Source organism: Montipora capricornis, chromosome 12 (assembly GCF_036669925.1).
Source record: "Montipora capricornis isolate CH-2021 chromosome 12, ASM3666992v2, whole genome shotgun sequence".
Lineage (NCBI taxonomy): Eukaryota > Metazoa > Cnidaria > Anthozoa > Scleractinia > Acroporidae > Montipora > Montipora capricornis.
The window spans coordinates 2973669-2997828 of NC_090894.1; the positions used below are offsets into that span (position 1 = coordinate 2973669).

General features: G+C 39.1%; 2 protein-coding genes across 3 annotated transcripts in view; one reads left to right on the plus strand and one right to left on the minus strand.

The window, feature by feature from the left end:
* Positions 1-12353, minus strand: part of LOC138026148 (maleylacetoacetate isomerase-like) — a 17132-nt gene extending 4779 nt beyond the window's left edge. The window contains exons 1-6 of the mRNA XM_068873359.1: positions 12227-12353; positions 5139-5190; positions 4495-4562; positions 3183-3257; positions 2412-2492; positions 187-313 (exon numbers count right to left, since the gene is read on the minus strand). Of these exons, the coding sequence (XP_068729460.1) occupies positions 187-313; positions 2412-2492; positions 3183-3257; positions 4495-4562; positions 5139-5190; positions 12227-12235 (412 nt within the window). The 5' untranslated portion in view covers positions 12236-12353. The remainder of the gene's footprint in view (positions 1-186; positions 314-2411; positions 2493-3182; positions 3258-4494; positions 4563-5138; positions 5191-12226) is intronic.
* Positions 12354-13408: 1055 nt separating this feature from the next.
* Positions 13409-23554, plus strand: LOC138026149 (mitochondrial basic amino acids transporter-like). Of its 2 annotated transcripts, XM_068873360.1 has the most exons (5): positions 13409-13632; positions 15946-15989; positions 16945-17034; positions 20848-21076; positions 22746-23554. In XM_068873360.1, the coding sequence occupies exons 1-5, from the start codon at positions 13593-13595 to the stop codon at positions 23246-23248; spliced, it is 906 nt and encodes a 301-aa protein (XP_068729461.1). In that variant the 5' UTR covers positions 13409-13592; the 3' UTR covers positions 23249-23554. The 2 variants fall into 2 exon arrangements, with proteins under 2 accessions (XP_068729461.1, XP_068729462.1); XM_068873361.1 differs by lacking the exon at positions 15946-15989 and having other exon boundaries at positions 13493-13632.
* The last annotated feature ends 606 nt before the right edge of the window (positions 23555-24160 follow it).

Here is a 24160-nt window from a genome sequence, read left to right on the forward strand (position 1 = left end):
CTCGTCGTACCCAGTTTATTTTCAGGATACTTCGTCATCAGCTTACGATGTGAACGAGATAGAAACATCGCAATAATGCAAAGTTACATTTTGAAGTAACATTTTCGTCGAACGCCGTCTCAGATCAGTCGTAAACTTCCTTCTATCTGAGTCATGCCCCCCGCTATTTCCAATAACGAAACGTACTTTGAAATCCTTTGTTGATAAAGTGATGCCCCCACTCAGCTTTTCTGTCATCTCCAAGGTAACGTAGGACAGAAAGATTTTGAAGAGGTTGTATTCCACTGGCTATACAATGAGAAATTTGACGAACCTGCAAACGAGGTACTTGATGTTAATGACACAATAGGCAATTTTCACGATGGCGTCATTTGACTACAACTACCACAATTCAGTTTGTTTTTCTTTTCATATTTAAATTTTGTATTCCCAGTGGGGTAAAAATAACAATAGCTCTAATTAACATGAGACAAGCGAAACCTGAAGGATTCTGGTACTTGTAGTCAAATGGTGTCATCATGCAAATGTCTTATACGATGCCATAATCTTGAATACGAACAAGAAGTGCTGAAGGCTGGCAACATTTGAATCAAATTACAAGACCCTCGAAGTACAAATTTCCCTTCCTTTGCTAAAGAGAGTATCCATGAATCTCGTTTTCTTTCACAAAAGATGAACAGGTGCTCTTAAAACTGTTGTTTGCAAACTCAAAGGTCTAAGACACACGGCACGGGTCACAGGTCAGTGTACAGGTCACTAGCCTACTAATAAACGATTACATCAAAAGTGTCTCCTAGCCCTTATCACTCTATAAAAATGATGACTCAGGTTTTGGGGGAACACTTTTGGCTTAGATGTTCATTAGTGGAGCAGGGGCTTCTAGCCTTGACCTGTGGAGTGTCACCTGCGTTTTTGACCCGTCTTTTTAACAATTCCGTAACCAAATGTTCGGTCCACATCCACGGATTGCTTTAGAATTTGGAATGCCTTCCAAGAACGCAAAATGGCGCATTGAGGGGGAGACAAAATTCTAAGTTCCGCAAAATTTGGCAAAATTTTTGTTTATTGGCCCATTCCTATTTTATTAAGAAACTTTCAAGGAAAAATAATTACTATGCATTCAATTTGACATTGATTATTGATGATGAAAATATGGATTGTTCACAAAATACCCTTGTGCTCATGCTTGCACCAATATTCAAGTTTCAAATTCTACACTGTATCCTAACAACGGACCCTATTCAAAGCCCTGCACACACTTTTTAATAGCGTCCAGACAATTAGCCCCAGATTTTTCGCCCCATATGATTAGGTGCAAAGCACTGATTACAGTATTTTGGTCTAAACATTCATTTTAGTGATTGTTTAAGGCAAGGGTTTCAAAAGGCTTAGGCATCCCTTCGTCTAAAGCGAATAGTCCAGGTTGAACAGTCAGGGGCTAATTTTCTGGCAGGGTGTTTGTGAGGAGGGGGGGTCGCATTTCGGATATCTTACATCAGTACAAGCCACACTATAATTCGCACGTTACATCATTGTATAACTTACAGTCCAGTTAAAGGTCTTCAACATTAATGAAAGTTTGACAAATGTTTGATGAACATGCATACTGCACATGCTACCATTGTTAAATAACCAACGAGTTTCATAAGTGTTCCGAGGATGAACTCGGGGGGCATGGAAGGTTCTAGAGGGCAAAACAATCTTCTGATCTTTTAGTGACTACTGCCGGGTTGGTAGTTGTAGAATTAATACGAGCTTCTGGGATTCCCGAGATCTGGGGTCTCTTACCAATGAAAATCCAAGTATAAGCTGAAGTTTCATCATTTACAATAAGAAAACTTACAGCTCTCGGAAAACCACTCTCCAAAGCATTTCAAAATGCTAAAATCCTCTCCCTCCATGAGGTTTTTTCTGCATGTAATCCAGTTTTTCCCTCTCGTCAGGAATTAAGCAAATTTTTAGTTGATTTGGTCTCACTGCTTTTAGTTCATTTATGGTTTCCCTAATTACTATGAAAATCCAAAAACCGTGAACACTAGAAATATTTATGGAATATTATTGAGTTTCCAGTTAAAAAGCCAATCATGCGCGAGAAAACTAAACCGCAACCAGTAACAGCAATCAAGCTCGTTTCCAGACACCTTGGGAACAAGGATCTAACGGCAATTACTTTGTGGTTTTATGGCGCTTCTCATTGGTAATAGAGCCCTTCTGCTCAGCTTTGTGACCTTATTACTATTACTCCTATTATCTTTATCTTTAAGAAAATTTATATGCATAGCATCCTTGACTTTAAGTTGAAATTTAGTAGGGACGGAATCAAGGATTTCGAAACAATCCGCAGAGCAAGATTGATTATTATTACTTTAACTACCAGCAAAGCAGTAAAGCTCAAATGAAAAAAATCCTACCAAGGCTTTTTTGTATGGATCATTCTTTGGAAACAAGGGTGGCTCAGGTCGTGTTTCATCCAGATATTCCATAATGGTCAACTGATTAAAACAAAATTAAAAAGAAGATACAGAGAATAAACAAAACCATCGATCTAAAGTGGAGTGCCCCCAATTTCTGTCACTTGGAAATGACAAGTTCAAGTGGCACGTTTTGGGGCATAAAGGTGTGAAACATGGCCATTACTTTGATTGTTAAGTCTCCAAAAGAAAGAAGAAGCCCCCCTCCCCCCTCCCACTGACATTCAACATTCAGACAGAGTAAAATTGACGAAGTCTCACTCCCAGGAATCAATGGGTTAATAAAAAAGTGAAACTCATAGACCTTACTCTTACTAAGTGCATCTACCATTTTACTGGTCCAAAGAGGACAGTTCAGGAGTGATTGGGTTAAAAAGCCACCTTTTTTCTGAATAAGCAGATTCAAAAATGGAGTTTCACAACCTTTGAGAAATGACCACCCTAGATCCTCAGATCGCACTCTTCAACATGATCCTCCCTGACAAAAGATAAAATTTGAGTATCCCTGCCCGTATAGAATCCCCCCACCCCTGCTGAGATGTCTATACAGTGCATAAGATCTTCCTATGCCTTGAGTAAGTTCCACCCCACCAGCCTGCCCAGGACAAATGCAAGCTCTGGGTGACAGTCAGTACTTTACAATTCTCCACCAACAATACCAGGCAGAGTATATTTATAACAGTTATCGAACATACTCATCACTAAACTTACTGAATCTGCCAGGGTGTGGCCGTCAATTACCAGCGCTGGAACTTGACCAATGGGATTCAACTTTTTGTACTCGAGCTTCACAAATAAAAAAATCAACTCAACAAAAACTAAAAAGGATGTTATCAATTTTTCACAACATTCTGGATAATATTATTCAGTCTTGATTTTTTATTTTCTACAAAAAGATAAAGTTTATTTATATAATTGGATGACAAATTTGAATTTGAAAAACTCAAGTTTACAATAAGTTAATTTAACTATTATTTACAATAAAATTATTAAAAAGAGTAAAAACTACATACAATAAGATATCTATCTACAATCATGTGCTGTGTTCGTTAATTATGACTTAATGTTGTCACAAACTAAGGGGATGCATCCCAAGATTTCACTGCATAAGGAATAAAACTCTCCTGAAATCGTTTGGTGCGGCAGTTGACAAGAGAAAATGTTCTCGGGTTTCTTAAGGAATATGGACGCTCAACTAGGGAGGGCAGGACTTCGTGAAACTTACATTGTCGAACCACCGACTTGTAAAACCGGTGACACAGTTCACCTCTTCTCTCGTGAGGGGTTGGGAGACCTAATTCCGAGGAGTCTGTCATTGTAGGACAGAGAAGGTAACATGATCTTCGTTGCACGGCGCTGGATTTGTTCGAGGTCGTCACGTAGCAATGACATTAGCACACGTAACACACCTACACGTACACTTATTGAATAAAAGTAAAATGTTTTTTCTGCCCATGAGCATTAATAAATAATGACCAAACCATCCACATAAATATATCTTAGTTAACCCTTTCACCCCCGTGGGGTTCCCCATTGACGAATAAAATCGTCTGGCGTTAGACAGAGTAAAATCTATAAGTGGCACTCTTGAGAGTGAAAGGGTTAAGTTAATTTTTTCCTTCTAATAGTAAATACACTAAATTATAAGGGTCAGTCAAATAACAATATTATACACCAAGCTATTTAGAAAATACAAATTTATGCGCACAGTTCATATCCCTGCTGTACCTAATATAGTTAAGGAACGCGTCAGCAATAAAGTTAGCTGAACACATGAAAAAATGTCCGACAAAAGCAGTTTTGGACCAGAATTGACCAAGACAGAAATCTATGCTTTAGTTGACAATACTGAAATAAAATCAACATCCGAAGAGTTGTTGATCCTGGAGTTTTTTTGTTTTTTTTTAATGAAACAATTATTCTACTTGGGCTTGCTGGATATAAAATGATTATAACCAACTTGGCGCATTATTGGTTATTCATTAATACAGCACGCCCTGGTAGAATATTTGTTAATTATTACCTCTTGGTTTTCAGCCTTCAGCAGGTTGACAGAATGTGTTTCATAGTCAATTTCCTTCAATGACAGGGCTAAAATCCAGTCAAAAATCACAAATAGTTTTAAGATACCCACCTCCAGCAATTTTTCCACAAATTTATCTGTTGAGCAGGTAATAATCTCAGAGGTAAACCAATAACTTTTAATACTTCACAGCTGTGGATAGCCTTTTCAAGCTCTTTCAGTTTAGATGCCAGACAAATTAGCTCTTTACAACCTCTAGTTTTCATTGAATTGGTAAGGATGAAACAAATTTCTTTAAGTTTTCCTGTGACCAAAAAAAATATTTTTGTTTTTCTTTGGATTTCAGAACTGTTACTTAAACACTAAGAGTTTTAAGCCTTGATTTCAAAAAGACACCTGCATGTCTATTTTAACTGGAATATTTCTTTTAATCGTTCGCCTTTACTAGCTTTAATTAAAATCTTGAGAGAGCTGGGTCGATGAGAAAATGATGTCAAAGATTTCCTAGTGTGTGTGTGCACGGATAAATTTTATTTTCTACTTGTTACCCTTTCCCACAATCTCCTACGCTATTATTAATTTTCACCCAGGCATATAATGAATGTAATTAACTAGGATTCTGTTAAATTCCCTACTTAAATTACCTGTCCTAACTCTCCATGAGCAAGAACTTCTGAAATATGAGAACAGTATTGGCTGCAAGACAATTAAGTATTAAAAAATTGGATTTTCATATGATTTCTCAATGTAGTCATAATTATTCATTTTCCAGTCAGTTCACTATTCACAAGGATTTTACAAAGAGCAAGATGCACATCTGACTCTGACTAATCTTCCAACCTTCCACCAAAGACAAGAAAAGCTAAAAGCTCCCGCTGCGGACATTTTGAGGCTTCAACACCCTAATTAAGAGGTACCAGAACCGTTTTTTTCACCCCTAAAGGTACAACGAGCACCCAAGTCCTTTTTATATGGGAGTCCCCTCCCCAGGCTACTGCAATTTTAATTGATTCACAAAAGGGTCAAACAATAAGTTCCCTCAAAACAGTGGCCCTCAGGCACCAGCTGGACTTTTTTTTAGCTTTCTCGCATTTTCTAAGAAAGGGATGAGGAAAATGCACCTTTTTCTTACCAATCGGAACAAGTCCGACACCAAACCCTAGGGATGTGTAAAATCTACAATTCTCTGTTATTCTTTCAGTACCCTAGGCTATAATCAACAGTGCCTTGAAAAGGAATGAGATAGAGGATATGTTTGATGTGGTGTGAAAAACAAGAATTTGACCCTTGAGCTAGTGTTGGCATTGACAGAATTAATGATTAATTCAATAAAAAGAGGGCAGAAAATAACAAAGGTGGCAGGGTATTCAGCGGTTACCCTTTAGCATCCATATGAGCTGGATTCTAGAATACCCGTCCACTTCATTTGCATTTAAATTGCATCTACTGTTAATTGCCTCGTTCTTCAAAGGATGCCACTTCAAGAATACAATAGTGGCCTGGTATTTTAGAATCTCTCCAGCATGACTGTAAAACGGTATGGCATTATATCTCTCTCATCATCGGAATTTGACATCCAAGTTTCAAATTTGAGTCTTGATTTTCATATTCAACATTGACGTTTTACATCCAACATTAAAGTCTTGCATTTGACATCCAAGTTCCGAATTTGACATTGAAGTGGAAAATTCTGCATTTCACATTTGACATTCAAGTTTCAAATTCAAATTGCAACTTTTGAACTGAACTTCACGCATGGATGACTTGGCCTTAACGTTCGTATCCTTGATAACAGTAAGCACTGATGTAGTTGAATGTGGGCCTGCAAGGCTTGGAAATTTAGGAATGGCGGCTGAAATATTGAGAAGACTGGTAGAGGTGGTACACTGAGCCATTACGAGACAGTAGTCTTTCCCTTTTATCCCTTCGAAATTGATCGAGCAGTCAGAAGACTAGATTATGTGGAATGAACATTAGTGAACGTAGATAGTGGAGTACTTCAGGAACTTGACGAAATTATTCGAGTTTTGGGGGAGGCTACAACTCACTTGCGTATGGGTATCCCAGTCATATTATTCCAAGTCAGATTGTTACAGAGTCACTTGAGTTCATTCCACAAAAAGTCAGATCATCCCACTTAGATAACAAATAACCAGATAACAAATCTTTAAATAGTTTTAAAGTAAAGTAAAGTAACCATATTTCAATAACTCCATCAGTGCTCCGTTTTGCCATGTATTTAAAGTTACTTCAGCTGCACAGAAAGGAAATAAGTCCAAAAAAGGATGCAAGATCCAGGGATTGAACTCAGGATCTCTTGCAGCTAGGACGCACGCTAGCTGACTGTGCCATCCTTGCTCCTTAGGGCAGACTAAACTCCAAAGGGCGAACTTGAAGTTCCTTTGTGTGTAACAGAACAACTACTATCCCATTAACAAGACACTTGAAAGACACTTAAACGAGGTGCCCTTTCTGAAGGAAAAAGAAAGATTTTTGCCAGAGTACTTGTATATCGAAAAGTTCGAATACAGTCAGCGATGATAGAGCTAATTTGATTGAACTTGTTCTGTCAACATGCATTGAGCAAGAACTTTTTTACATTTTCATTGGATAAGAGTAGATCATTGTAGCTCATTGTATGTCATTGTACATCACTGTAGAACTCTCATTGTGGGTCGTTGTAGCTCATTATAGATCATTGTGAGTTAGGACAATGTTCAAGCCAGCAAGCCATAATGCGAGTCATGTGAGCCATGCGAGCCACGACTGCAATTCATGCGAGCCATGGTTGCGAGTCATGCTGTGAAGCCAACATGCTGAGCCATGAGAGTCAACATGCGAGTCACAGTTATTGAAAGCTAACCGTTTTAAAATGGGTGCTTAGACTTAACTGTTTATCAGCGCTATTTGAAATGGGTGCTTATATTTAAAAATTATGCGAAATTCGCATAGCTCACATGGCTTGCTAGTGGTTCGCAGACTGTCCAGCTCTGATCATTGTAGGTCATTGTAAGCCATTCCTTGTTTTAGTAACTACAGTGTTTTCTTGTATTTTTCTAAGTGGAACGATCTGACTTTTTAGCAGAAAGAATTAACTATGCTGGAATGATCTGACCTTGAACTGGTACTCACGTGTGGATACTCTAAGGAGTTGAGCTATGATGGCAACTTGAAAACCCTGTTCCGTATTATAAGCAAAAAACCGTGTTCCATATTATAAGCAAAGGTAAGTGGTCCCCTCAAGTGTTCGCCTGATTCCCAGAGAATAACCAAGGAGCTGAGTGACTACATGTAGATGAAAAGGGAGAGGGAGACTCAGAAAGTCAAACAATTTCGTCAAGTTCCTGAAGTCCACTATCTATGTTCACTAATGTTCAAGCCACATAATCGAGTCTTAGGATTACTCAATCAATTTCGAAGGGTTAAAAGGGAAAGTACTGTTAATGTCTCCTGTACCACCTCTACCAGTGTTCTCAATATTTCAGCTGCCATTCCTACATATCCAAGGCTTGTGGGCCCACAGTCAACTACATTGGTGCTTGCCGTTACCAACTGAAGGATGTGAAATTGAAGGTCAAATCATTTATGCATGAAGTTCAATTCAAAAGTTGCAAAGTTGAATGGGCAGCACTAAAAGCCCGAATCCAGAAACCGGAATCTGGAATCAGGAAACCAGAAGCATCCACAATTTGTGAGAAATACAACAACTTACCCACTTCTTGTATGATCTGAATATAATCACCACACTCAAGCTCAAGCTAAGGCAGTCCATTTACCAGTAACTCTGAGGAAATGTAAACTGTAAATGGATCTGACCTTGTTATTCTGGATGTAAAGACTTCAGTATGGTGACGGCATTATCAAGCTACGGCAGTCCACATTACAATGAAGGAAACTTAAAACTTGTTTAATTCATTTTCCTTCTATTTTCACCTGCCTTGGTACAAAAATGCTTCTTTTAAAGGAACAAGGCGCCCAGAGGATGTGTTGCGTAAGTGACAGGGCGCGACTGAAGCTGTCAATTAGAGGCTGAGGAAGAACAGTAAATATGAAAAATCCACACTGTTTATCAAAGTTAAGTTCTTTCGAGACATTCCCACTAGCATTGATCAAATAGACTGGGGAAACAAGCAAGTTTTGAAGATTTTGCTGAAAGGCAGATGAATATTGCGCTTCAAGGTCGACAGCTGGTGATATGTTCGGCTTGGGTTAGAGGGTTTGTCCGCCATGTTTGAACATATCGTGGGCTTCAGAATGATGTAATTTCATGACACCAAAAACACCCAAAAAGCAGATTGAAACATTGCAATAACCATTTTAAACTGCTGAACAACATAAAAGGAAAGAGAAGCATGAATGGACACAAATGGACAAGATGGAAATGGATTTTAGATAAAGATTTTAAACTAGGTAAAAATCATGAAGTGTGCATGAATAACTAAACTAATGAGGTCTTTATTCAATTTTAACAATATTGATGTCCATTTTACAGTTATTCTGTTTGCGGCCTACTTGTTGCCTTTTCCTTTCTTAATTTTCCTTATGAAAATAGAAATTTTAGACAATTTACGGCAAGATTTCGACAACCGAATGATAATTTGATTGGCAACCTGTTGGGAAAGCCGGAAAAACAGCCTTCGGAGACAAAATGCCCATAAAACCTCTCCAATGAGCGTTCAAGTTGATATTCCAGTAAGATGTCTGATATTAATTTTTCGAATTTCGAAACATTTGTAGAAATCTCACCAGTTGTCATCAAAGGCAACTTGCTCTCTGAAAATTGCCGACGCGATGTGCATAATATATATCAATTCACCATTTGTTTTGTTTTGCTGAAATTGCAAAATTTTAATATAAATTTCTCATAGACAGAGGTAAATTTCTCAGGTTGGCATGATTATTAAAAGCTGCCGAGATGCGTAAACAAACTTATTTTGGTAGCTAGTTGAAGCAAGACTACAGTAGAATGGGTTTTTAGGCAAGGTAATTTTTCGTCTTATAAACAACTTCATACTTTGACATCCCGATGTGCCAATAGACAGCATGTCGAGAGCGAGATGTTTAATCAATGCCGAAATTTTGCAGAAATTTAAAATGTAAATTCCTGACGGGTAGAAGTAAACTTCATTTTAGATGAAAATTCTTTGTAGACTGAAAGTTCTGCTGAGATGGTAAAAAAACTTGAATTTAAAATTTGATAATCTAATTTTGGTAGCTAACTAAAACCAAGACCAACTAACACCAGAAAGGTCACGAAATTACCTTTAAATGATTTTCCGGGGAAAATATTGTGATTTATCCAAGCCAAAAAATTTTCGCGGAAAAATTGAGAGGAAAGGTATCATGCAAATGAAGATACCTGATGCTCTCTTTGTACATCGCCCGTGATACAGAATTATTTGACCTTGAGGACTACCAGTGCTCTTCTTGAGTGAAAAAAATCCAAAGAAAGGACCTCTGTGTTGACCTTGATTTTCAAACAGTATCACCTACTGCTGGATTCCATCAGGACTCTTTGCATTTACCTCACTACCTTTCGCCTTCCTTTGGAGTGGAAATGCAGTTAAGACCTCTCCAGTGAGCTTTCAGATTTATTTTCCAGCCATAAGATGGAGATATTTTCGATTTTTGAAACATTTTGTAATTTCTTCATCTGATAAACAACTACAGTTGACAAACGTATTAAACCTTGAGAATTACCAGTGCTCTTCTTGTGAAAAAATAAAAAACAAATCCAAGAAAGGAACACTGCATTGACCTTGATTTTCAAACAGATCACCAACTGCCGGATTCCATCATGACTCTTTGCACACCTTACTACCTCTCACTCATTATTTCGTTTTTTTTTTCTTTATTTCACTGTAAATGCATCCATTCTTCCTTCGAAATTCACTCAGTTTTTTTAACTGTTACAGTAGCCACATGCAGTGTTTACATGAAAAACTTAATTGCAATGCTCTTTGTGCATTCCACGCATTCATTATCAACGTCCATTACAAAACATGTTAACAATCCCACAGACAAATGTTAATGGTGTAACATTCATTACCCGTAAGCACATGTCCCCCGAGGGACCCATTTTTAAAGTTTAACATAAACTTAGATTAAGATTAAAATAGATGTTAGATTTCTGATCATTAATTTTCTCTCTTTTATATATCATTTATATATATATATAGTAATTTATTTTATCTTAGGTTTTTAACATGATGTATTGATCACCGAAAAGCCCCTCACGGGAGTGTTCAATAAACTTTTATTCATTCATTCATTCATTGCATTTGGGTAACCTTGAAAAGAATTACCCTAATGTTTTTCACGTTATGACATTAATTGCCTGGATAAAGGTCACATTTGCTCAGAACCATCATATATGTGTGATGTAATAATTTTATCGTAAGGAAATTCCACATTACCATTTTCGAGTTTTGAACTGGTGATTAATCACCTAAAGATTTCCCATAAACACCCCAAAATAATATGACATTTATTAGCCCCTTTATAACCTGTTATTTAATAATAATAATAATAATAATAATAATGATTTTATTAACAGCATTTCCACAAGATGGCTCTTTATCTGTTAATATCTAACTAAAGTTAATTACAAATTAAAATAAACTTAGGAAAGGGTATGTTAAAAATGCTAAATAATTAATATTAATTATAGTGAAAAAAAGTATATAATCTGAACCTGGCTTTATCTTGTAGCAATTTCTTTGTCTCCTTAAAAAATAAAATTGGGTCTATGCAGTTTCTTAAGGAAAGGGGAAGGTTATTTAATAAATTAGCAGCTTCACCTTGAAACGTATTGGAGATCACTGATCTTTGAAGCTGACATATACCCTTGCTGAAGCATAAGTTTCAGTTATTTTTGTAAGTCTCTAGTCTTAAATAATTTAGCCAACCTGAGCTGTATAAACTTTTGTGTGTACTTTTAAGAATATGCCATTCATGTTGTTCAGTCACCAGTAACCAATTCAATTTCAGGATATCAATTAGCATTGTTGCATATTTACCATTAACAAAGCTTGCAGCTGCCATTTGCACTCTATGAAGACGTGCTGTTAAATATTCCGGTAACGAGTGATGAGGAATGTCATAGTCACCTTATTCCAAAATTGCCACCATTTTAGTATTCTTTTGTGCTCTTGAAAATTAACCCTTGTTGCCTCGTTCAAGGTCAAATATTCTTTTGAATTTTCAGCTTAAGAACGAGGCAACAAGGGCTAATTTGCAATCAAACAGAAGAATACTAAAATGATGGCCATTTTGGAATAAGGTGTATAATATAATTTCGATAGGACAAGTGCTCGGACAAGGTTTTTCCTAATATGGAAACGCAACAGAATTTAAATTTTGGAGGCTGTGGTAATAAGTAGAACATAATCAAAGGAAGCAAAGACGGTAAACACAACTAGTGATTTATCCAGTGGATAAGTTGTTGTGGTTCTCGCGAATTGTGGATATTTCTGGTTAGTGGTTTCCGGTTTCCGGCTTCCGGCTTCCAGATTCCGGCTTCTAGTGCTGCCCAAGTTGAATTTGAAACTTGAACGTCGAATGTGAAGTGCAGAATTTTCCATTTCAATGTCAAATTCAGAACTTGGACGTCAAATTCAAAACTTCAATGTTGGATATAAAACTTCGATGTCCAATACGAAAATCAAGACCCAAATTTGAAACTTAGATGATGAATTTTGGCGGAGATATAACGTCATGAAATGGAACCTACCTTAGACATCGAGCTTTTGTGAAAAAATAGTAAAACCAAACGTCAACGTGTTCCACACGAAAACGATTACCGTCCTTCTTCTGCAAGGCGTTCCTGCACTTTATCTTAGTCTCCTCGCGGTCATTGTTGCTATTGTCTTGGGATGATAAGGGAGGGGAAAGAAGAAATATTTACCACGTGTCACGCAACTTTCGTTCACTACAGGCATGCAATAGCTGAGACTGGGCTGTTCCGTTTTGTGTGTGGGTGGGTGGGTGTTAATATAGGGATTAGATGAGGAAAGTGAGACATTTTGAAAGTGTAAATGACCGATCTTAGACATTCATCGTGTTTGGGTAATTTTTTTCGTTCTAGTTCAAGCTTTATTTGAGCAGAAAGGTGGCAACCTTCCGATAGGTTTCCTACCACATCCATTTTCCGTTTTGAGCGCGGAAACAAGAAAATGTCTGCACGGACGAGTGGCGGTAATGAAGGGACGCTATTTACCGCTGCATAAAGGCCTTAATTTCTCCCTAAACACCATGAGTATTACACTGTTTACACGGTCAGTGTAAAACGCAGACTGCAGATTGCGTACCGGGGGTAAAATCATAAGTGCAGACTGAGGTTATAACGTAACGGTTGAAAAAGCCCAAACCCCTTAGAAATATTAACCTTAGGGCTAAAACAATATTTAGGCTTAACTGTTAGCATTTGTAATGGGTCTGGGCTTTTTCAACAGTTAAATTATAACCTCAGTCTGCATTTTACCCCCGGTCTGCAGTCTGCAGTCTGCGTTTTACACTGATCGCTTTTTACATTTACCTGGAAAATCAAGGTCTTTCTTGTGGTAAAAACAGTAAACATTTGCATCTCAAGAGATCTTGAAAATTTAATCCGATACTTTCACATTGTTTCTGTTTGTAATCCTGAGTCAGGGATAATTTTTGTAAATACTGCCACTTTTTGCTTCTCACTCCATCTGACTGTTCATATTTATACTTCATTTTAACTTAATGAATGAAGATGATGTGAACCATGTGACTGTCTTTGAAGAACGAGGAATAAAGAAAATAGTCGCCCTACATTCTGTAGTTTTCCTCGATTTAGAAACTTAGATAATTTTTTCAATTTAAGCATTGCTTGTAGAACTTGACATCGGTCCAGCCATGTCGTTGTGAGCGACCGCTGACACGATAAAACGATATCGCGGAAGGCGGTCACAGGGTGGATGTGGGAATTCGCTTCCCTATTGTCTTGAAGTTTATTTTTAGCCGGCCGGAATGGCAGAAGATTCTGGCTGCTCCCGCCGGCGCCTTGAAGTGAATCTTTACGAAAAGAGGTGATCAGATATATTTTTATCTAATGATGTTCGTATACTCAGAGGATGGAAATTGCTCAAGAGTTCATAGCTGGCTGGTTTGCTGGTAATTAAGCTTCATTTTTTTCATTTTGCTAGTTAAGAGGTAAAAGGTTACCTTCATTAAATTTGTGGAGAAAATGGGATTTACAAATCTCTTCATACTCTAGATCTTGAGGCAACTAAATTATATAAGTCATTAACACTTATTTGCTCTTTGATAGCCACTCAGTTGGGAAATGGTTAATTTTTTTGGCTTATGTGTTCCCGTGAAAGGACTAATGTTGAATAAAATAAATGTACATAGAGCGGTTTTCAATTGAGTGTCGAAAGTAATTAGATAATTACTTTGGTTTATGATTACTTCACTCAGTGATTGGTTCAAAGTTCTCGCGCCATTTTTTCATCCAATCAGAAGTGAAACCAAAACCAATCGTGGCTCACGCGTGCACATTTTCCCGCGCTTTGTGTCGGCTACGTGTAATTACTTCGAGTTTTGATTGGTTTGCCGGATTGTCTCAGTCCTTTTTGATTGGCCAAAGTAATTACTTTGGTTTTGGTTTTACGACACTCAATTGAAACTCGCTCTATAATTTTGAAGTGTGGGTTATAGATGAAAGGGAGAAGTGATACTTGTTTTTATTTTGACAGTATAAGCATTTTGTTTCTTTATACAGACACCTGAAAAATGTATTTCATTCAGTAAACAAGAATGACTGATTTGTTATTCATTGCATGAGGATCATGGGGTTCTCAATAGAACTTGTAACCCGTAGCACCTGTCACAGGTGTCACTACCAGGTGATCTGGTGACGTAATTTGGAGGACCGTGAAGAAAAGTTTTAACGCCGTATCCCACAACCGCGCGCGGCTTTAGGTGTTGTTTCCAAACTCCCTGCAATATTGCCATCACCAAAATTCAACAGATCATTACGTGTCTACCACATTTTCCTGTTACTGAATGAACATTCAAGTAGACCCGACAAGATCTAACCTCGCCTCTGCCAGTTGAATTCGAAAATTAGGCCGCGGGCGGTTGTGGGATACGGCGTTAAAATTGTTCTCCCCAGTCCTCCGAATTACGTCACCAGATCACCTGGTAATAAGTGTTACAGCTGTGAAAGCACTTCGTTCAGTAAATCAGTTTGTTAATCAATGTTGCAAATAAAAGAATGACTTTTGGGGTGATTAAATGTGTAAAGTATTTAAATGTTAGTTGCTTTTGCAAATTTTCTTGTTGCATAGCCTCTCCACAGAATGACTGAACAATCACTGTATTTGAAGGGCTTCACAGAGCCACCTTACTAAATTTGAAAGATTCTAGCCCAGGCCACTCGCAGATGGTGGGTTCCAAACATGGCGGCAAAAACTGCAAAGCGAAAGGCTGACCAACCAGGGATCCTTCATTTTTTCTCCAAGTAAAGCATTGTGATTGCCAGTTGGTAATCACTAATAACTACTGTATTATAGTTTTCTGGTTTGAAAAGTGGTGATTTCAATTCTGAGACCCACTGAACAGATTTAAAAATGCACAAAAAGGTGTTTGGAAAAAAATGAGAAAAAAATTATATCACCCCAGAATGAAGGAAAAGGTATTTCCAAGGCTTTGTAGTTCAGTCAAAAATAGCACAGCAATGGCTGTTCAAAGGTCATGTTTCCGAGCCTTTGTACTTCAGTCTTATGGTTGAAAATAACACGGCAACAGCTTTTTCAAAATTCTATTTAGAACCCTGACTTCTCCCTTTTGTCTTGTTTTTTTTATTGTTTGCTTTCTAAGATATGTTGGTTGCAGTGTACCAGCAATGGGCAAAGAAACAACTGAGATCCAGGCAGCAATTTGAACCTACAACCTGAATTTATGCTGAATCAAATTACCTTGTTGACCCCTTGATTCAGACCCTAATTTGTATATTAAAGGACCCAGATTTAATTTGTTTGGCTTGCCAGGAGTCCTTGTAGTTTAATGATTATAGCATCCTACTGTACGCAGGTCATCACTCCGATTTCTTTTTCATTTGTTACCTAGAAACTAACTTATTATCCTTGGAACGACACGTCGCACCGTTGCCACCATCGATAGTAAATAAATGCATTTAACCTATTCATTCTTGAGATGGCCCAGGATGCCACCACGAGTTAATGGGTTAAGACCTGTTCAATCAATCACAATCATAAATTATTGTTGTCAGTATTACATGGTCTTCCTAAGAGTTATTTACGTTTAAATGGCTAGCCTAAAGTATGTATTGAGATACCTAATTACTGAAACTACAGAAAGAAATGAAACAAACTTAATTTGCAGAAAGTAAAACAGTCAAAAAGTCATTCCCACTGAATGAGATTTTAAACCTTTTGAATGAGATTTGTAACCTCCTTGTAGGATGTGCAGGAGTTGTGGTTTCTCAGCCCTTGGATACTGTGAAGGTAACAGACAAACAATTGTGATTTCAGAGGAATTATGTGTTCTAGTACAATGTTACAGGTTGAAAATTGTAAAAACTAAAAATTATTTTGATTCTGGTGTTATTGGCCCACAGTAAAGTTTTTGGCCTGGTTTTCAATATCACAGTTATCGTGGGTGTAAATAGAAAGATGTCATTTCCTAATCATCTGCAATCATCTATTTGTCAATAATTTAAAATCATTTCAAAAAACTGATTTTTAACTTCTGCTGTTGTAAATTTCTTTTTTTTTTTAATTGATTACTTTTGACAACTGAATTAAGTTAATCACGTTTTAGTGGGAGAAAAACTATTAATTTACTGGGTCTATTCTGATGGGATGCCAAGTCAGCTTTTCGGCTGGGAGGCTTTAATGATCATTTATTGCCATTCTCACTAATAATAAATTAATTTTATTGGCAAAAAGTTAGTATATTGTTAAACCAACATTATGTACATACATGTACAAGCCATGTTAGTAAGGGAAATTTTGTGTTCTGTTTCAGCAATATTGCACATGTTCCTTGAGAAAAATTGGCTCACCTTGTGAAAAAGAATTACCTAAATGTAAATACTTACAATAGTAGGTGTGGTACCTTATGCACATGCCGGTTATTAATTATTTGTCAATCAACCATGGATGAGTACAGAGCTCTGAGAAAATTTGTGAGTGTCATATTTTTACAAGATGCTGCTTGATATTAATTTCTTGCCATGGTAATAGTTTACCATGATACCATATGGAATTAACCTGCGATCAAGCGTACTTTTCTCGCACCTTGTCTAAGAAAAAGTACGCCTGATCACAGATTTTTATTTGGAATGAGTAATGCTTAGTTCCAAAAAGGAAAGGAAAAGAACATATCTTGCTCATATTTTTATACGAACTCTGCCAGCACACTCTTTATTTCTTTAATTCTTGTCTACAATCTGTGCAGGTCAGGCTGCAAGTGCTGAGTTCAGTCGCAGGCAAGCAGGCTCCAACCAGTACATTCTCCTGTTTCATGAATATTGTCAAGAATGAAAAGGTAATGTAATGTCTACCACAAGCATTGCCGGGAAAGTTACTACAAAAGGAATTTGATAACTTCCATCCACAATGATTGGGTTCCTTGGTGGCTGTAATGCTAATATATGCAAAGGGTTTTAATTTTTTAAGGGAGCCTAGTAGATTGATGTATCCCCTTTCGCTCTTTTTTGTCAATTACAATTATGACTGGTCTTCTTGCCTCCATCACATTGTCACACTGAACATTGATATCCCACAAAACTTTGACTTCTTCATTTTCAACTACTCCCTCTGGGACATGTTCATACCACTTTTCTGTGTGCTCCAACCCATTCTTCTTACAAAAATCCCAATGGACTTTCTTTGCTACATTGTCGTGTCGTCTCTTATATTCTTTCTGAGCCAATTTCTCACATCCACATACTAAGTGTTGCATGCTTGCACATTTTTTTCCACATAATATACAAAGGCGCTTTTTAATGCTCCATACATTGTCATTGTTTTCCTTGATTTCCTATCCATGTTTTTCAACTCACTCTCTTTCCACTGCTCCATAGCTGAATACCGCCACTGCCCATGTATTTATCGCTGTTATTTTGTTTTTCCCATTTAGTTTTGATTTTAGGATCAGTCGAAGCCTTCGCTTATATTCCTTTATTGTTTTGTTTTTCATTTCATCCTCTTTGATCTTATCCAATTCAATTTATTATTATTATTATTATTATTATTATTATTATTATTATTATTATTATTATTATTATTATTATTAAGTGGAATACCACTTAAGGTTGCTTACTACAGTTTTCCAAAGAAAAAGATCAAGATTTTGAAATCTGTGAAATTAAAGCAACAGGATGTCTCTTCTGAAGTTTTAGTCGCTGCAATTAATAGAAAATGTAATTTTACCTAACAAATAAATGCAAATCAGGGAACATGTTTAATGTAGGGTTTTTTCTTCCCGAATTCTCTCCCTACCGACCTCCTGGATGGGGGGGTGCTTTTTCTCATTCGCCATTTTCAGCGGTTTCTTTGCACACAAGTATTGCGGGCTCGTATTTTGTTGTACTAAACCGCTGACAACACAATGCAGCGCAACGATTTTGCGACTAAAGTTTGCGAAAATCGGGACTAAATTTTCGTATCTTGACGCAAAATTGCGACTGGATTTTCTCGTTAATTTCGAGCCCTTTTGTACACGGCATCAACTACTTTTCGCGAGAAATCTTCCTTATTGTCCTGAGTCATCTTCCTGTAAAGGGCGTACTCGGCTGCGCTCGGTGATGATTTGGCTCCATTCTCTTCGCACCTGCGGTAACCACTATTTTTTCCACTCTGAATCTGACGATTACTCCTATCAGGGTACTGGTATGTTCTGGTCCTCTTAACAACTGTTGGTTTAACGACATTCCACCACTCCGAGAGGCACAATCAAACACTACTTCCGTTTCTTCTGGCTTCCTAGGATACCACACAGCGTGATCGACATTCCACCACTCCGAGAGGCACAATCAAACACTACTTCCGTTTCTTCTGGCTTCCTATGATACCACACAGCGTGATCGGTTTGAGGTTAACAAGATGTCATCGGGCACCTGTCTCAATGCGCCTTCTGCTCAGTACTTCTCGACTATGTAGTGGTGTACTTGCTGCGGAATATTGGTTATCTCTGCATCTTTCCTTTCCGCCACGTTAGTCACCTTTCTGCCGTTGGAAGACTATTTGGTAGGTCAGGTGTTTCTTGACGGAATGGAAACTTAAGCTGATAGTGCCCATTCACCAGGATCGCCATTTCTGGAGCTTTCCGGTCCTCAAAGGATATGCCTTCTTCAAAGTCAGCAGAAACTTCATTGAACTCTTTGTCGTACATGCATTTCAACTGCGCATTCAATCTTTCTTGATCTGTACGGGTAAAGTTCACAGGAACACGATCTCCTGCAGGTTCTGCAATTGGGGCCATAGAGGGTCCACTGCCATGGGTTCACTGTGTTTCCCTTCTCTCTTGTTTAGCTGCTGCTTATCAATGATGTCTGGACGATCACCGCCAATCAGCATGGTTACGTTCTTGTCCCCAGTATTCGGTAGGTTGACATCAGAAAAGTGGAGCCATCTCCTTAAGTCTTCGTTGGTGGCTACGTGCCCTCGTGCAACTGGAAGACAGTCTGTAGTCAAAACATTGGTGGGCTGAAACTTTGCATCCCCTTCGTGTCCAACCTAACTTCATGACCGAATCTTTCCTCTTCAAGGTTAGCAGTCGTCATCGTGAAGCTGGTGGGTTTCATGTCTTTCAAGCCTAAATCTTCCACCAGACTTTGCAAACAAAATGTAGCATCAGAATCTCCGTCCAAGAGATCGTAAGTGGTTATTTCTTTTGTGCTTCCTGGACAGCTTATCTTAACAGGAACGACTTTTGAAGCACACTCTCGGTCGACTTTCTCTAACCGAACAAACTGCTACTGATCCGCTGGGCCTTAACAGTTCTGGACTCGTCAACAACCAGGGAAGTGACGACGTTCACTGTCTTCGGCATTGTGGATGCGAAATTAGTATGAGGATTAGTGACAGGCTGTCGCGTTTTACTTCCAGGCACTCGATTCTCAGGTGTGTCACGACTTTTAGCCCAGAGACAGTTCTCTCTAACGTTCTCTCCTGAAGAGCGTATCAGATAGTGGCTACACTGCCTAGCAATATGTCCGTCGTCAAGACATTCTACAGAGCTTGCACTGCCGAACATTTCTGAGGCGTTCACTCAACGGGGCGCCTCTGAAGGCCCGGAATCTCCAACACCATGTAGTCCAGAACAATTGGCGCACTTCTGTGGTGCTCTGGGAAACGTGTTCGCGCTTTGTCGGGTCCGATCACTTGTAGTGGCAAGCGCCGTAACTCTAGGCTGGCGTTCTGGCTTTCCTTTGATAGATTCACTCCTGTCTCTTTTTCTGACACTCTTGTCCGTACCTGTTGTCACAGTTGATATGCCCCTCTACTCTCCGAAGAAACTCGACAAAATCCGCATACTCAGCTCGTCCTTCACGCACGGTAAGATCTCCCGCTCTGTGTACCCACTTTTTCTTCAGACCTTCATCGGGTAACTTTCTCATCAGCATGACTAATCCATCTTCATTGTGCAAGCGATTTCCGTAGTTACGGCCCGTACTTGCTAGGACCCTCCTGGTGTCTTCCCCCACAAGTTCCATGAGGGATAGGGCGTCTGCTTTCCGCACTTAAATTTCCTTTAATCTTTCCGTATGGGTCTCTATAATCATATATGGGGCTGGCCAAAGTTCTCCTGGAGTGTTCTGCATGCTTCTGTGTACCTTTGAGCCACCGGTAAGTTAACGCAACTTCTGATTGCTTTCTTTGCCCAGTCCAGACACTAGACTCTCGATGTTGTCCCTGAAGTTCGTCTTGAACTCTGTATATTCTAGGGGATATCCGCTAAACTTCATCCACTCCACTTTTGGTAACAACAGACTTTGTTTAATTGCCTGCACTATGGTCATCCAAGCATCAAATTGCTGCAACTAGAGGCTACTCTGACCCGGCGTCGAGTGGCTGAAACGGGTAGTTTGTTGCGGGGCCATCACTGGTGAAAACTCCGCAACGGCAACATTCAAGCCTATTGTTTGTGAACTCCGAGGCTCAGTGCACAGGGGTTCTCGCCGATGTGGACTAATAAAGTAATAGTAATATTCCTGAAATCCTGACCCCCCCCCCCCCCTCCTCGCCTGAAATGAAAGTTAGGAGGACCATGATTTGAGTCTGGCGAAAATGTTGCCAGTCAAAGGTTTATGAGTAAAAAATGTTGAGATCTTCATTTTATATTTTCTGTTTCCAGGTATTTGGTTTGTTCAAGGGCATGGCTCCACCCTTAGCGGCTGTGGCGCTACAAAATGCAATGTTATTTGGTGTGTACGGTAACGTGTTGAATATTTTATCAACAAAGCCGGATCAGAAACCCTCGCTGTTTCACCTCTCTATTGCTGCGACTGCTGCTGGAGTAGCGCAGGTCTGGGTGGTTTGTCCCATGGAACTTGTCAAGATTAAACTGCAGATGCAGACGGAAGGTAAACCTCCACAATTCTAATCGTGTTGATGAAACTTTGTTCAGTTCATGTCCAGAGTGGCTAACATTATCAAAGTTAATAATGTGAAAAAGGCTTTCAAATCGACCACCCTCTTTCTAGCCTCGCTACGACGATTTGATTTGTTTCAAAATAAGGGCAGTGGGACGGTCTAATTAACATAAATACAAAAAATGTAACTTGGTGGTCTCCATTTATGCTAAGTAGTCCATGCAACGTGTAATATTTTAAGGAGCAAGGATTGCTCTTAAGGAGCAAGGATGGCACAGTCAGTTAGTGCGCGGCCTTGGTGCAAGAGGTCGTGAGTTCGATTCCCGGATCTCGCATCCTTGTTTCAACTTCTTTCCTTTCCGTGTAGCTAAGTAGCTTTAATTACCCGTAAAACGGAGCACTGATGGGGAGGGGGGAGTAAAATGAGCGCACCGTCGACCTCAGGTTTGTCAGTTGAATTACTGTTACGAGTTATCGACGTTAAATATGGTTGCTTTACTTTAATACACCCGTGGGGATGGATGGGAAACGGAAACTAGTTGCTAGGCGACGGGCGAAAGGACAACAGACTGAAAAATCAAAGTCCTGGGGCCCGTTTCTCGAAAGTCCCGAAACTTTACGGGCCATTTTCGGGTGTCACAATACCCTTTGTATCTCAAGAACGGAGAGGATTTAATTCGTCAAACTTCAGTGTTATTTTTCTTTTTGTTACCTTGAAAACATGTTAAAAGTTCGGCTCTCCAAAATAAGCGGTTAGCAGTTTCTTAAATGGCTTTTCGAGCCCGAAAAGTTTTCGGGACTTTCGAGGAACGGGCCCCTGGGAAGAACCCCGTAACACCGATCTACGAGCTACTGTAGGTCGTTTATCTTGGTCTTGAATGGACAATGTGTTCCGCTGGTGTGCGGGCTCTACGAAGTCCACGATAATATGAAAAGTGTTAATAAGAACATGAAAGAGGTTGCAATTCACTGTTGTATAGAGTGACAATGTTGTTGTAAAGAGCCATAAGTAATTAAGTACTATTGTTTGTCCGCTGCCGCAGTGAGTGAGCCTGAAGCGAACGAACGAAGGAAGCTATCTAATTCACTACTCGCACAATCTCATAATACACCTCTGTTACCCCCAAAAACCTTTGCATAACCATTGTTTGCAATTTCTCATGGGACATAAAAATGTCCCAAGAGAAGTCGAAAACAATGCCTATGCAGATTTTTAGGGGGTTAAAGAGGTGATTCGTACAAGTAGTGAATTAGGAGAACACATTTTTCTTCGCAACGCAAGGGACTGTGGTCAAAGGCGCAAGTAAGTGTGGTTGTGCTCGAATGGAGAAATTAAGATGCGCGGTATGATCTTGTTACACCCAAGATCAGAGCCTGCTCTGTTTTTCATTTCACTTCTAGTATCCTCAAACTATAGATAGTGTTACTGCCACGCAACAAAAAAACAAATTCGAAATCATTCAGTGAAAAAGGCCAAGAACGTGAGATGTTGTAAGGAACAGATCTTTTAACCACCTCTCTAATTCTTAGGTCTGTGCGTTTCACGCAACTTTATAGAGTTGTGTATGAAGACGCCATGTGGTCCACCAATATGGCGGCCGGTCATCAACGAAAACACGTTATGCAAGTGCTAATCCCTCTCGTTTCTTTAATTCTACAGCGAAACGAACAAGGGCATCCCAATATCGTGGAAGCATAGACTGCGTTCGCAAAATTTACAAAACAACCGGAGTCAAAGGCATTTTTCAAGGCATGTTTCCCCTTGTACTTCGTGATGTTCCTGGATTTGTAGTCTACTTTGGCTCTTACGAAATCCTGCTCGATCTATTGGCACAGAGAAAGTCACGTGGCGACGTGGGTCCGCTGGCCTCGATTTTTGCGGGCGGTCTGGCGGGAATGCTGTCATGGACGGCGACATTTCCAATGGACGTTGTTAAATCGCGAATGCAAGCGGACGGCAACGAAGGGAAATTTGTATACAAAGGATCTATAGATTGCTTTGTTAGAAGCTACAGATCAGGTGGAATTCGGAGTTTATACACCGGCTTGGGCCCATCTCTTTTGAGAGCGTTTCCCACAAATGGAATCATATTCTTTGTTTACAATCTCGTTTCCAACTTTTTCTCAGACAGGTTCTTGCACCTCAATACGAATGTGGAGTAGCATGTCTAGCGAATTTTCGGTTTTAACCCGCTACTCCGGACTTGGTGGAGATATCTTACAGATGCTTTTGAACAACGATATTTTACTCTCGTTTATAACCTCATTTTAAGATGTGGCTATTTAATCCAAGGTTTTGTTTTCAAATTGACATAGGTTTGGAACTATTTAACTCGTTTTTCCAAGTCTTATTTCACTCGCAAACGCGCAGTAAACTGCACAGATTTTTAGCCGGAGAATTTTCTCCATTTTTAATGTTTGACCTTGGACTACTTTGGCTAAATAAAGGAGCCATTTGTTTGAAGGAAACCGTATTCATTTATTAATCAGTTTAGACATTAATTTACTCATCCATGCATTTAGGGGCTATGTCATATTAGTATAGAGCGTTTTCACTCACGTAACCAGCAGCCATATTGGATTACTGAAACAAAAGAAAGTATTTGCTTCAAAATAAATTTTAATTCCCGGAGGATTAGTTTGTTACACCATCATTCGCCCTTGTCACACGGCGGCCATATTGTCCCGGGAAACCAAAAGAGCTTTGTTTTACCACGCCAAGCCTCGCAGTGGAAACCATGGGGATGAGGCTTGGCGTGGTAAAACAAAGCTTTTTTGGTCTCCTGGGACAATATGGCCGCCGTGTGACAAGGCCGCCATTTCTTCACGGTTTTGGAACACCACATGGCCGCCGTGACGTCATGTGAAAATTCTCTATATCTTTCAGATAGTACGCGTGCTGTGATTGGCTAAATAAGCGGGCCGCATTCTACAGTACGGCCCACTAAGTTTGAAATTTTGATAAAACATTCTCTAGCACGTTTTCATGACGTTTGTGTTACATAAACTAGTAAAACTGTTTGAATCTTGCAAGCAACTATTTTAAATAGCCAAGAAGGTTTAATTGACTCGGCA

Bases quoted from the DNA above. Each gene is read 5' to 3' on its own strand.
- LOC138026149 (XM_068873360.1), top strand. From the start codon at position 13,593: ATGGAAATTGCTCAAGAGTTCATAGCTGGCTGGTTTGCTG. The intron at 13,633-15,945 runs GTAATTAAGCTT...ACCTCCTTGTAG, and splicing joins CATAGCTGGCTGGTTTGCTG to GATGTGCAGGAGTTGTGGTT. The intron at 21,077-22,745 runs GTAAACCTCCAC...TTAATTCTACAG, and splicing joins ACTGCAGATGCAGACGGAAG to CGAAACGAACAAGGGCATCC.